The 15,476-nt window shown below is 32.0% G+C and overlaps 1 protein-coding gene across 5 annotated transcripts in view; it reads left to right on the top strand.

The window, feature by feature from the left end:
• The window catches only part of LOC114125499 (pseudouridylate synthase RPUSD2-like), a 394,976-nt gene that overhangs the window by 66,972 nt on the left and 312,528 nt on the right, over positions 1 to 15,476 (top strand). For 3 of the 5 annotated variants that reach the window (XM_050205679.1, XM_050205681.1, XM_050205680.1), the window contains one exon: positions 10,536 to 11,354. In XM_050205679.1, coding sequence (XP_050061636.1) covers positions 10,839 to 11,354 — 516 coding nt within the window. In that variant the 5' untranslated portion in view covers positions 10,536 to 10,838. The remainder of the gene's footprint in view (positions 1 to 10,535; positions 11,355 to 15,476) is intronic. The other 2 variants (XM_050205682.1, XM_050205683.1) reach the window with 1 other exon arrangement.

The raw sequence follows: 15,476 nt of genomic DNA, 5'->3' as shown, positions 1-15,476 counted from the left end.
CGTATAAAGGGGTAGGGGATTCGTCATCATTTGAAAAGCAGAAGTTTGCATCTCCACGAGATACTCATATACAAACTATTTAAAAATTCAAAATATCAGATTTTTAACGGCTGCATTATTGTAAAAGAAATAGATAGTACGCAATGCGCATGCTCCATTTAATCGCCCTTTACATACTATCTCCATAATACGTACGTTATTGGCACTTTGCAATAAAAGTATAATAATATGTAATAATAATAAAGTATATTTCTGCCGGTCTTAAACTACGTATACCAAGTCGGTCGAGTCCAACACATGGTCCGGTGCACTGTCGTGCAGAACGGCCCCAAGAACAGTCAATAAAGCACCCATTCTATATTATATTATATATTTAGGTTAGGTATAGCTATATTTAATATTGTATGGCGCCCGGTGGGTACGGGAATTAATCGGAGGAAACGTTTGGCGGACGCGATGGTCCGTGAAAAGTTTTCGTTCTTCGGTCGCGGCAAACGCAATTTTATAATAACAATTCAAAGATAAAGTCCCCGAAACTTATATAATTCAACCGGACGACGCTGTGTGAGGACGATGACCTGCTGGACGGTATATAATAGTTATGTCGATCTTCATAAGGATTGTCAAAACGGGTATATAATATATTATTAAATTGTTGTTATGGAATACGATTGAATACGGTTCCAATCGGCAGCGGCTTTTTTTGTAACACGGTCTCGAGCATTTATTTTATTTTTGCACCGTGTTGCCGAACTATAAGAATCGCTTAAAAATAGCAAACCTAACTAACGATTGAAATACAACTAACGTACATAAAAAAGTAAATCCCTAGAACAACAAAGAACCATCTATAGAAAGTTTCCAAAATGAACATTTAATTTATTCATCATATAGCATTCGATAATAAACACATGTTATTGTAGAGATATCGATATGATTATATTGTGTTTTTGTAGTGATATTATATCTAATTTATAATATCGTCGGGAGTGAAAACGCTTTAAACAAGAAACGGAGAGAACATTATAGTTTGAAAAATTCGATTACGACTTAACATTTATATATAAAATTGTTTATGACGGGGATTATAGGATTATATATAAAAATTGAGCAATTTACTGGTTTGCTTAAATTTAATGAACCAATCATGGTAACACATATACCATTATACCATTTATACCACATTAGGTTTTTATTGTTATTAATTCATGCATATGTTTAGACGTTTAGTGATTGTTTATGCGACCCGACATTGTATTATGTGTAGATCAAATTATCGGTCTGAAATTCTGTACTCGGCCTCGGAAAACTGTAAGAAAGACATTTGAAAGACATTGTTAAAATAAATGGTACTTTTAAAAAGCATGTTTATGTTGCACGGCGTACAATGATTTGAACGCAGTTCGTCGGTACACAATAATGATATAGTAAAAGCTGGTTACACATCAATTATGCAAGGGCGGTGTAGACAAATTAAAATGATTATAAATACGATAATAATATTAAACGTTCAACAGCTGATATAGATACTCATCAAAAGTCAGCAGTGTACGAGTGTACCCATACTGTTGCCTCTTAAAGCCAATTTAATTCGTTATTATTACCTAAATATAATCAGTTGATTTTGAGAATTCTGCCAGACAGGGTTTTTCTTCATTTTTTTTTATTATCGGAATGAATCATTTTTGTACATAATAATTATATAGAAAATATTTTTATACTCATCTATGATCAATCACATTCAATGCACTTATAACATAATTATTTACACACTTGGCAAAAAAGATATACATTATTTTATTTTTAAAAATGACATTACAATTTTATTGTTTTTAATGCGTATCATAATTGTTTATAAATAAATAATAAAATACACAATTTCATAAAAATTTTGATATTCTGTGTCCTACAAGTCTTCCGTGGTCGATCGAATAGTCTGAGTTGTTTTTTATTCCACTAAAAATAATAAAAAACATTTATCAATACAGTTTTTTTTATTAAAAGATTATAATTAAAATTCAATATTTAAAATAGATAAATCAAGGAGTTGTATTTGCGAGATATTATTGTTACTGCATATTCGTCTTAGACCAATTTTTGATTCATCACGCGTGTACTTAATAACTACTATTGTGGGTCACAACACTTACTGGAATTGTGAATTTGAAGTAATTTATGCGAGTTAAAATAGGGCCTTTGTCGGGAATTTCCTTAACATAGAGTCACTGAAAATACTATTAACTGTTATTGTAGAGACTGTCTGTGATGGTAATCATTATTATTATCAAATAATTCAAAAACTTTTAAAATTAAATATTTCAATACATGAATGCTAAAAGGACGTACTTCAACAATACGAAGACACAATATTAACATTTTGTGATAAATTTAAAAATTTCGGTAAACCCATTCTAACATATTGGGGCGCTAAAACCCCCTGGCACCCCCTCCCCCTTTTTCCCATGAATAATTATAATAATAATAACACAATATCGTGTAGAGTATTATATATATTATAATATATTATTATGTTCGAGCACGCGTCATTAAACACACGGCTGTGGTATAGACGTTAATAATATAGGTTTGCTTGTGCGTGTGTGTTATATTATAATAAAATGTACATGTACATCCGAGTCAGGTAAACGGCGATAAATCAAGTTCTCTGATTACGCGTTTGGGGTCGGTGAGGTAAAAATGTGAAAAAAAAACACCAACGGTCTGGTGTTTTCCGACGCAAAACTATTAGGTACGCGCGATAATCACAATATCATATTATTATTAGACAATATACACTGAATATATATGGTATAATATGTTACACATCATAATATAATAGTAGTATACAGTATGAACAATTCAAGCGTTCACACTCTTCATTTTTGAAAGTTCTAAAATTTGTAATTCCTTGTCGTTATTACTTTTAAACAAGCTACTCATTCGAACATCCGATTTTCACTATGACTTATTAAAATTCGAAATACTCTGATAATTATTCTGCTTTGGAACGAGAAATTTTAAAAAAGGACGTTATTCCATAAAATAAATAAATTAATTGTTTTTGGCAACGAAATATAAAATGAAATTTTTCATACATATTTTCCCCTTCAAAAAAATTCAGTATTTTCGAAAAAATATGTGTGTCGACGCTCAAATAGATCACCTTGTACAAGCACACGTGTAATGGGTTATCGTATACCCCGACATTATTCTACTTATGCAGTTATGCTTGTATTATAGTGCATTGCATATAATATAATATTATCTTGATAATCCGGTATGTATATTTTATGATATAATATTGTAAATAGAACGACCGAGCTGCATTGTCGCGGATTATTCTAATACTCGGGCATTAGTATTACACTATGTACATTTTTTTCGATTATTTTTTTTCATATTTTGTAATTATATTGCTGTACAAGCGATTATTGAGTATTTGCGTATATTCTGATATTATTATGATATTACATTATTTAGTAACGGTTTTCGAAAAATCGTAATCGATTGGCGTAAACGTGTTGTCCCGGTGTAGTTCTATAATAGGTTTGTTTAAATTTTAGCTTTATGGTCGGATATAGTTGGAAATAACGAGAATCGTTGGACAATTTGCAGTGAGCATTATCGCCACCGTTTTATCATATTTTATTAAAATAATTTTTATGCGTCCGTTGAAATCATGGATTTTGGAATTTTCCAGGGTGACATAAATACTATATTTTTAAATAATAAACTTTTCTTTTTCAATTCTATTGTTAAAGTATTTATATGAATTTTTTGTATAATATTAGTATTGAGCGAGATATTGTTTGATAGTGCTTGTGAACTGCTAACTAACGAGTAACGACAAAACTGGGTGATTAACCAGCTTTTATCCTTTAATAATACATTTACGCAAGATATGATTTTTAGAATTTTCAAGTATACGTCTTTAAAAACATGTTTTCAAATGAATATTCGTCGATTGTTCTCTGAAAATAGTTCAAGCGCAAAATATGTTATCGCGGTAATTATTTGAATATGACTATTATGTTCACAAGTTCCATTTATTATTAATTAAAAATAAGTTCACATAGCTAACAATATTCAGATGTCAAACAATTCGATTTTTCATAAATAGTTTTACACAATCGTCATAATTGATAAATAAAATAATACATACAAATTAAATGCAGTTAAGTATTTTTGTCGTATAAAATTTGTACTATTAAATTTAGTTGTTATTATCATAATACTCAAACAATTCTTATAAATTATAAAATTGTAATAAATTAATTACTAAATTTAAAATCTTCATTGTTGTCATATGCTACTAAATCACAACTTATCGTATGGAATGTTATCCTTAGTACTTAAACTTTAATAACTCTTAAAGAACCGTTCAAATTTTAACTTATATACATAAACGTTTTAAAATTGTGAAATAATTATCATATGTCAATGAACATATAATAAAAAAAATTTAATTTGATAAGTTTACTATAATATCATACATTTTTGAATAAGACAAAAATCAAAAATTGGAAAACATGGTTCTAAAATATATTTGAATATTCAAAAAATTAAAAATTAGAATAAATTCATAATTAAAAGAAAATGTATAGAGTTGTATGAGTAGGTACTGAGTATGCTTGGTAAATCACTCTGTCTATAATATACAACATCTTAGTTTTTAATTAAACTTTTTCATATTAGGATGTGAATGTATATAGACATAAATGTTCTAAAATGTTCTTATATAATCTTATATATAAAGTTATTAGGAGATTTTCTTTATTATTGTTACCTAGTGACTTTTGCAGTACTTCCACTTCAGTGAATATATACCTGCACAACCCCGTTTTTATCTAGTTCAGTAATTGGCAAAACGTGATCAATTATTTCCATTTTATGGAGTGCATCTTCTATAGTATATATAACACATAGGTCATTAATGGATAGGATGACAGCCAAAGTTGTATCTATTTCTAAAATATTTCATCGAGTTTTACAACTTAGCTATACTCGGCAACAGTGTTTAATATCTATATAATATCTATATACAATAAACATACATATATATGTATAAATATAGTCAGAGCTTGAACTTTAATGCTTTAAAAATGTACTAAATATATTTACAGTTGTGCAAAACAAAAATTGTGTAATGTATTCTAATTATTATTATATTTGTTTTATTGCTATTTTTGAATTTGTATGTTTTTTTTTGTTATATTACCTAATTTGTTTTACATTTTGTAAATTTTAAATTATATTATATTGTATCTTTCTAAACTCATAAACTCTTTATAACTGATATCTATAGTAATTTTATAATAGATGAATAAATATGTCGTGTATACTGCCGATTCTGTTAATATATGTGATAGCATTATAAACTAAATATGATTTTTGAAGTTTAAATATATATATATATATTTGAATTGATCTAAAATAAACTTAAACTATATTTTAAGTCATTAGTTATAAAAAAGTTTTTACTTTAAAATTATAAATTAAACTATTTTTTATTTAATTATTATTAAGTTTAAGTCCTTGTATTGCATCTAAGGTGTTTGGTATTTTGAATTCTTTGAGCTTTTCTTTGCACTTGTGACATTTTGTCAGTTGGTGTTTGATCGTTAGTGATACACCGTAGGTTTCCCACAAAAATAGATCTTCTTTTTTTTTTACTATGAAATAACTTTAAATATTACTTGTTCAATCAAATTTGAATGATTAAAATTTTATTTTATAAAATATGTATGTACTAAATAATCGTAAAATCGGGAAATTACCTAAGTTTTTATAATCTTGAATATATACCGATAAATGTTGATCCGACAATAGTTGTTAGCTAATATCAACATCCACGAGGCAGTCAAAAGAGCAGGATGAGGTGGATATCGAAGTGTAAGAAGAGGTAGAATAGGTAGTAAAGTAGCTTTAGTGGGACATCAAAGATCAAAGTTCAGGTCGGTTCGATAGAAATATAATTCTCCAAACCATATGTTTTACTTGTAACTCGTTATCAAAGTTCTAAAAAAAAATTACTTAATATTTATTAATATTAATTAATATTAATTAATATTTAATGTTATGATTTTCGCAAAACTGAGCCCCAAGCGAGTTACTATAAAAAAAAAATTCTGGTTAATTGGTGATTTAGAAAATTGTATAATCATGAAGTACCTATACCTATTTTTTTTTTTTATGTTAATATAGAGATTTTCGCTAGATAATATTTTTATCTCAACGATTATGGTTAGTTAGGATATGCCGGTGTGTGTTAAAAAATAAATATTTATGAATGTTATATCGTAAATCTCCCTCCTCCTCCATTTGTTTTCTACAGTTTACGCGCATGCTCAACTATTGTAATCGGCTTCTACACACTTAGCGGCTTAAGTGTACGATTCGGAGTGAAATCAGTTGGTCCCTCTATTGTTAAGTGTAGTGAATTAGTGAAGTTCGTCGTTCGGTTTACTTAAGTAAGTAAGTCAGTTGTTTTATACAAAGACGTGTGCTAAAACGTACCTCAATTCAATAATTTATATCGATGTTTAATGTTTATTGTATAACCAATATAATAGTATACCCTCTAAACTTTACTGTATATCAGCTCATCCAGTATGTATGAACTCTAAGCAGAGATTTAATAAAATATTACCACTTTTGTGTTTAAACACATTATCTGAGCTATAAAACTGCGAACAGTGGGCGCATTGCACTCATTTTCTTTGGAGGTGTCATTATTTTTTACTGCATATTCTCACATCATATACTAAAAAAGATAAAAAAAAAAAAAAAAAAAAATGTTTTGAACAATTTTGTTCAATTAATAAAAATATTCACAATGTTAAAGGTGTGTATTAATTGTTCGTATTTCAATTGATTAGTCTAACGGTAAGTTTACCAGTACCGAATATAGCTCACCACCCATATTTACAGGGGTGACAATCAATAACCCTGTACCGGCTGTACCTCTTTGTGTTAGCCACATGGTTACTACATGGTTACTTACAAGTCACATTTTGGGGATTTAAAATTGCTGGCCAAACTATCGTGTCACTATTATCTGTTGCGATTTGAAGTCAGAACGCGACGGACAAGCATTGTCACGGTGTTTAACACGTCGTTTGTGTCACGCATAAGATGTACGGCATCATTCGCACAATATATAAGTCACAAAACTCGTACAGTGATGACGGACGAATGCTGTTTTTTAGTTCTTTTTTTTTTTACATACAATTTCGTTTATAGTGTCAGACGATGTATTATTATTGTTTTACGACTATGACAACTATGACATTACAAGCGTGTTCATAATGTATTTGAGGTACCTACACGTATTTTATAAATAAACGTCTGCCAAACATAATATAATAATATGTAAATTGTACAATGATATGCGAAAAAAATCTCGTCTGACGCTTGTAATCGACAATATATTATTATAATACGCGTTTACATATAATATTATATACCGTCCGTCCTACACTCTGCTGCAGCGGACCGTTGCAGAGATACGCCACTGCTTTCAGACAGACGACTTACAACTCATATTATATTATTATTATTATAGTTATTTTACGGTCGTGAAGTTATTTGTGGGGCGAAATAATTCTGATATTATAATATGTGAAATTTAAGCGTGTGATTTAATAAGATTGTAAATTAAATTTTATAACTTTTAACCGATGAAATATAATTAGATCAATAGAATCTTAAACGTATTAATTATCTATTTAAAATAAACACATTTTGTAAATTTAGTTGAATGTATTTATAATTTGTATCATCGTCAAACAATTATTTACCGAAATCTGCGAATCTCTAGATGTAGGTATAAATATCGAAGGTATTGGTTGTTGTGTATTTGTATTACAAAATATAATGCATCTACAATATGAAAAAATTATTCTTTATTTATCTGATAAAATAAAAAAAAATACAACTCGTATAAAACCGAAAATCTAATCTATTAGTTGTAAAATATTATTATAATATATTGATGATAACCTACAAATATCTTTTTACAGCATCGCATTCTTAAACTATGATATTATATCGATACACATATTTTTTTTATTACTGGCCCTGACTTAGGAGGGGAATAAAATTACAATTTAATATGAGTACAAACCCTAAACTATATTTATCTATAATATTACTATCGTTGTATAGAGTTAGTAATCTCATACAGCTAAATAGCGAGAGCGTTTCGCAGTACGACTTATCATAGTATTCAATTCTCATCGACTACCTTAGGCTATATTATACTATAGTATTATATGTCTTCACGAGATACTTCTCAATTTGCCTGCTCACCCTTAGCTTACCTAAAATTGAAGACGTTGGTGACTTTTTAAACATTTCACAGATAACGGTTTTATCCCAATTCAAAACAGCTCTAATATCTCTGGTATTTTTATAATAATAAACGCGAAAACGAGAACTATGTGTAAGTAATATTTTGTTTTTTTGTTTCGGGTAAATCAAAATATAATATCAACTAAACAAATTTAGAAATCGTGTTCGATCGATCAACTAATAGTTTTCCGAAATCATATATTTTCAAAACATTTAATAGCAAAAAGCTTATAGTGGAGAGACAACCCAGTACAAAATACTGCTCGAGAATATACCGTGGCCAATCACTGCAAAAGACATTCGTCGTGACCGTACTCGTACGCGATATTATACTATATTTGACTGTCGACCAGAGGAACTTTCCCTCGCTTTACAAACCGACAAACATATGCGAATACATAATAATAATACGAGTGGGCGGGTTTTGTGGTAATATACGAGAAAAGGATTTATTTCCTAATTTTTCCTATACCGGGTTCCCGGTCAACCGACGCGATTACACAAGCACTATACGTTTTATCGAACATCTTAATATAATATATTCGGTATAAAAATATATTATACTCCAATGTGTGTGTATCGTCGAACTGAGTAGATAATACAACGGCAATATATTGACATGCGCTTAAATTATTTATAATAATTCATACGATAATTTAATATACTATACTGTCGTCGTCACAATGCCGTTTTAGATTTTGAGCGATGAGATGAATGTGTTTTCTCCTTTTTTTTTTAACCATATTCTTCCCCTATTATAATACGAATTCTTCATAATACTTGAGTGTTTGCAGTGTATAATAATAATATTGTAATGGTGTTGTACGTACCGCCATCTCCGGTTGAATCGCGGAGAGCGTTACCCCCCTCGTAGGGAGACTTTATTATATTTATTCTAAAATTGAATTGAAAACGTTATGTCGTCGGGAATAATATTATACGTTTTACAACCAAATCGATCTATCCAAATATATCGGACGTGATACGCGTGTGACGTGTCTTTCACGTTGAAATTGCATGTACGGCATAAGAATATACGTCTGCTTGTAAAAGTCGACGGAAAGCATTTTATTTTTTATTTTTTGGCCTCTCTCCGCGCTACCAGATATTTATAGTACAAAAACACATTACCGACATAATATTATAATCAAATAAAAATATTATTCAACGCATATAATATTACCAATCGAAACGGTTATAGAATAATTCAATAATTATATGAGTAGTAAAGGGGGAAAAAAGATACATTATTTTCATCGTCGACAATAATTTCGTTGACACTTATTACTATCGTAGATTACAAAAGCTCTTCCTGTCGTGACTTGGCAACTTTATACAAGTCCAGTCGTCCTGATATTATCTTATTTCTTTATCCATGTAATTACCCGTCTTTAGCAATTTATTTCATGACGTACCACATATTTAGTATTTCTGTACCAATTATGTTCACTTATATTATACGTCGTATTATAGTACGTTCAATATTATGATTTGCGGAACTCCTTTGTATCATCTTATATTCGTATCGCCATATGCATTAAAAAAATATTCGTATCCCTTCTGATTCGGATTTTTATAGTTTTTTTTTTTTTTTTAGTGCTTATTATACACTGATGGTTTCAGTTTTTCTTTGAAATGTTTAAAAAAAATAAGCCCCGCCGCTAGCCGATCGTTTGACATCGCAATCATGTTATACGGTTATATGTGTCAACTATAAGTGCACGACGTTAAGGTTTTAAACGTGCTACATTCACTCGACTTGTTTTCTGACCACGATGGAAAAGTAATATATCAATTACTATATTGTCTTCGCCGATCACCTCGGCGAGTGCACTCAGTTCAAATTTGAAATCCTGTCTTTCGAATGATCGTCGATCAAGGTTTTATAGTGACTTTAGACTCGGATACGATATTTACTGTATAAAGTATTTACTGTCGGCACTTACGGGGTTACATTAATTTTTAGCACTTTCTAAAACGAATCCTACGTACTTACATATAAACATTATACTTTGGAGTGCGATAATATAATATTTTTATTATTTATGTATTTTCGTTATTTTTTTCCTTCTCATTTATTGTACACACACTCAAATCGTTATTGCAATATTATATTATCGATCATCAGCTTTGATTAAAATATATTGTATCGAACTATATTATATAATATTATGTCGTTTCAGACTGGTGACCGTTCGACCGACTGCGATTGCAGCACCGACCGACCGACCGACCGACGGGCACCGCCCGACCACCAATCACCGCGCTAACCGGACCGGGTTCGGGTCGCGGTGCCAACAGTGGCCGGGAAGAGCCGTCAGCCAGCCAGACAGCCTGCCCAGCAGTCGTGCACGGCCGCAGTCGCAGCCGCCACCGTGCTGAACCGACCGCAGCTGCCGTCCCCCGCACCGCCGCCCCCGCAACTCGTGTGGCCCGTCAGCGGCCTGTTCGCCCCGCCCACCGTACAGCCACCACCGCCGCCCGTCATGCACCACCAGGTGGCCCACCCGCACTGGATCGCCGCGGCCGTGCCGCCCTGGGGCCTGCCCCAGCAGCTGGCCCCGTCGCAGAACATGCTGGCGCTGGCCGCCATGTCGCCGGCCGCGATGGCCCCGGCCACGCAGGGCGCAGCGCCCATCGCGTTCATCGGACTGCATCCGCATCACAACATGCATCCTAACCCACACCCGCACCATCCGCATCACCCGCACCACCCGCATCACCACCCGCATCATCTGAACGCGTTGCCGGCGCAACCGCTGCAGCCGTCACCGCCGCCGCAGCACCCGAATCACATGGGCGGCCATCACTCGGCCACGACGGCCGCGGCCGCCGCCTTGGCCCTACTCAATCAGTTGCACCACCACCATCACCAGCAACAACAGCAACAGCAACAGCAACACGATCTCGCACACTTGTTGCTCCAGCAGCAACAGCACCAGCAGCACCAGCAGCTCCAGCACCAGCAACAACTCACGCCACTTCCACAGCTACAGGTAAGCGTCTCTCCTGAAAACCCCTCCTCCGTGCGTCCTCCGGTGAAAACTAACCCTCATCTGTACTTGACTCGGCGGTATATTATAATATTTACCCTGACATCCCCCACGACCACGACTATGACACCTTCCCATCCCCCTCAAAAAAGTAAAGTACCTGCAGAACATGGTTTAATGTTATCATTTCTCTATCTCGACGAGATCGATTTCATGTGGGTTCGTTTTGCGTATATAGTATACAGTTTTCCGATTCGCGGTCCGCGGACAGTATCATACTTATATAGGAAATCCGCTATATTTGTGAATATTATATACGACACACGCCGCATACCCTACTCATTATGTTCGTACAGATCAATGAAACCACGTCCGAGGAACTAATCAAAAATAAAACAATAACTGAATACGACGTGGATATGTGTTATAATGACATACATTGTACGCGCTATGCATTGTGTACCTACCTATATACCGTACGAGAGTTAATTAAAATTCATTATCGCCAAAAACAACCGCTGCAACCACGTCGTTGCACGCGATGGCGATTTAATCGACGACGGACGATGCGATTTACGAATAAAGGAATAAGCAACAATATTTGTGTGCGTGTGTGCACCACAGTCGGATATTATTATTCAGTTTCGGCGAAAGCGGATATCGCATCGTCTCATCGGTTCTCGCCACAATCATATTGTCAATAATAATTTATATTATAATATATATAGGTAATTATATTTTATAATAGTACAAATATTATTCAAACGAAACATTCGTCACGAATAGAGAACGGACTTTAATAAAAAATGCTCGTAGGTATATAATATTATTAACGAAAAATCATATTGTAGTACGCTCCGTCGCGAGACCCTATACTTTGTGTAGACGCGCTCGATTATTACAATACTCCATTTAATATTATCTGAATCAGTGAAGCCAGGCATGATATTATTATTATTATGTTCTAACAGCGATGGTTTAGTATGGTACGTAAAATGATTTTGGTCGTTATACATAGCATATTAAACCCGGGTATAGGTAGGCGGATGGTGGTCAGTAAGTCAATACATATATTATCTTCTCACAATAATATTATTGTTATTATAGTTCGGCGCCGCACCGATCGTAAGGCGCACCGTGAAACACTTCTATTACACGCGTAATCCATATTATATGGTCGCCAATTTATTATATAGTATCGTTTCGCAGTAGGTACACCTATATAATATAGGTACGCGAAATGCTTTTGTATTGCATTCTGCGGCATTTCCGGCCGGATGAAAAACAATTAGGACAGCTGGTTAGGAAACTGTTCGATAGGTACCTATAACTCCGTCTATAGGTATATACTATATAGTGAAAAGGCATGTATCGACGCTTTTAAGTCGCAATGTACCTTATTGCGTATAACAATAAACGGTACAAAAATCAACGGCTTGATGAAAATGTATTTTATCGTTTATACAATTAATATACAGAGTACAAATATGTTGCTCCTCATTGTTCCACTTTAACATTCAACATATTGTATTCAAATTCTGATACTTGGAACTTTTAAGTGAACAGCGTACACGATAAAACTATAATATGGTAACATATTTTTAATTATTTAGATTCCTAATACAATTGAAGGAGTATTTTGTGGAGATACATACTCGTACTTGTTTTTGTACAAACGATAACTAACCTTCTTTTACTTTTTTAGATAACTGTTAAGTAGATTTTCAAATAAAATTCGGATGAGTCGTTTTAGAGTTTGTAAAATGTATACTCTAACGTCTAACTGCTAAGGATGATGTTCTTTAAAATGCTTGAATAAAGTATAAAATTATTAAAATATATACACATAATACTTAAAAATTGGAAAATATGTAAAATTATCATAGATTAATAGTAAGTTCAGAAATATTTATTTTATGCATCAATAGTTTTAATAAAGATTTCTGATTAACAATTTATATGAAAGAAAATGGTACATAATGCCACAGGAAACTCCTTAAATTTTTAAAAAAGATTGAAGTATTAAAATATAATATGGTGTTTATGTGTACCTAACAATTTCGAATATCAAAGTTTGATTATTATAGGGAAAGATGAGGGTGAGAATGTTTGATTAATTTACTGTTCATTATGTATTTTGTTGAAAATGTTTAAATGGTTATATCCATGGTTCGGATTTTCCCTTGAACGGATATAAGTTATATCCGTTCGAGGGAAAAGTCGTTTTTGAATATGAAAAGAATTAATTACATTCTAACGAACTTTTATGATCGATATATTTCAGATATAGGCTATATTATAGAATTGAAATATTTTCCACTTTAATTTAGTTCTATATAATTTGTCGTTCTCGTTCGTAAAAAATATCATAGGTATTAGGATTTTTCACGTTTGTACTCTTCAGATACATCTTAATAGAAATGAATAATTCAACTTTTAAAAATAAATCCACTCAAATCGACCGTCAATTAGATCTACAGTAGTATTGACATTACACTAAATCATATAAAATTGATTTTTTTTCGAGTTCGTTAATTTTTTTAATAATATTAGAATAATTGAAACTCTCTTAAACGGTAGGTGCCAAACTTTTATCTAAAATCTTATTTTAAATATATATTATTTTAGATGAGAATAGTTTCCTTGTTTTTTTTTTTTATTGTATGCTTACGTATTTTTAATATAGTCACCTATATTATAATGTTATCGATCGGTAAGGCCGTAACTGGAAAATTATTTCGGAGGGGGGGGTCTTAAGCTAAAAAAATGTGTTCTAATTTTATTATAATATTTTATAGGTAATTTAATATAGTATAAAATTCATTTCAAAATTTCGGGAGGGGGGGGGGTTAACCTCCCCAGGTACTGCCTTGTCAATCGGTCTTCGATGATATCATATTTCTGGTCCATCCCAAAGCGATTGCACTTTATTATAGTAATATAGACAATGGACACCGACGACCAACCATTGCGTGGTTTTTTCATAATAATATATATTATAAATTAATATCTAGTCGAGCGATACATTACTTGTGGCAAAAAATGCATACATCTTTTGAAAATTGAGATTTAGTTGACCACCGATTATTATTTTACGGAGCAACGATCGACCAAAAAATTGTAAATAATATAGAATAATATGATTTTGATACGTAACTGACGGAAAGTTATCGCGTTTATTCGACGGCGCGGGGATGACAAAACGATATGTTCGTACTTATCAATAAATCATAATATTTTATTTAAATCGGTTTGTATGATACGTATATATTCTATTGCGATGATGACATTACAATATATTTTCGTCTTTAAATTATTATCATTTGTTTTTGTACATTGGATAATAAGATTTATTTATTTCTGTTGGTAATTAAATTCATATTATGGATTATTATAGACAAAAGGAATTAAAACATCCGGTTATCCCGAGTAGTGGTGTAATTAGGGGTAGTCGGCGTCGTACCCTCTTTCTACCATGTTTTTTTTTTTTTAAAGATTGACCACCACATTTATGAAGGTTCTTTTATTTAATAGTACTATATAAATAAATATATTATAAATATATGTATGTATAATGATATGTCTTGACTTACTAATTCATCATCATTTAGTCGGAACTGGTAAACCTATGACTATATGCAATTTCATCGGTAGTTTTGTTTTATAATATATAGGTGTACCAAGAAAAGATTTAGTGAAATTCGAATTTAAAAGAGAAACTCACCCAGGGATTTGTTGCAGGCTCATAAAAAACGATTGTTTTTTTGTTTACGTAGGCCGTAGGGTTTTCATCATTGGTTACAAAAAGCTGCTATTTGTAATAACGAATATCTAATGGTATACCACTGAAGCTATGGGTCACATTTAGTCAGTTGTTTCGTTTAATGGTGTAGAGAGTTGTAAGAAAGAATTTTCCGAAATTCATTCCTAAAGGGTTACATCCCTTTAAAAAATGTAAAAAGGAGGGTAGAAATGAAAAAGTTATTTTCTGGTCAGAATTTATTTTAATTTTTTTATCGATGATGAGTGATGACGTTCATCAACAGAGTCAAAATATGACAAAAATAAAAAAAACGTACAAACATACTTTTACCATACTATTTCACAATATATAAAAATGACCAAATTACG

This window comes from Aphis gossypii, chromosome X (genome assembly GCF_020184175.1).
Source record: "Aphis gossypii isolate Hap1 chromosome X, ASM2018417v2, whole genome shotgun sequence".
Taxonomy (NCBI): Eukaryota; Metazoa; Arthropoda; class Insecta; order Hemiptera; family Aphididae; genus Aphis; species Aphis gossypii.
The sequence above is the reverse complement of the archived record's forward strand: the minus strand, read 5'-3'. Positions and strand labels throughout refer to the sequence as shown.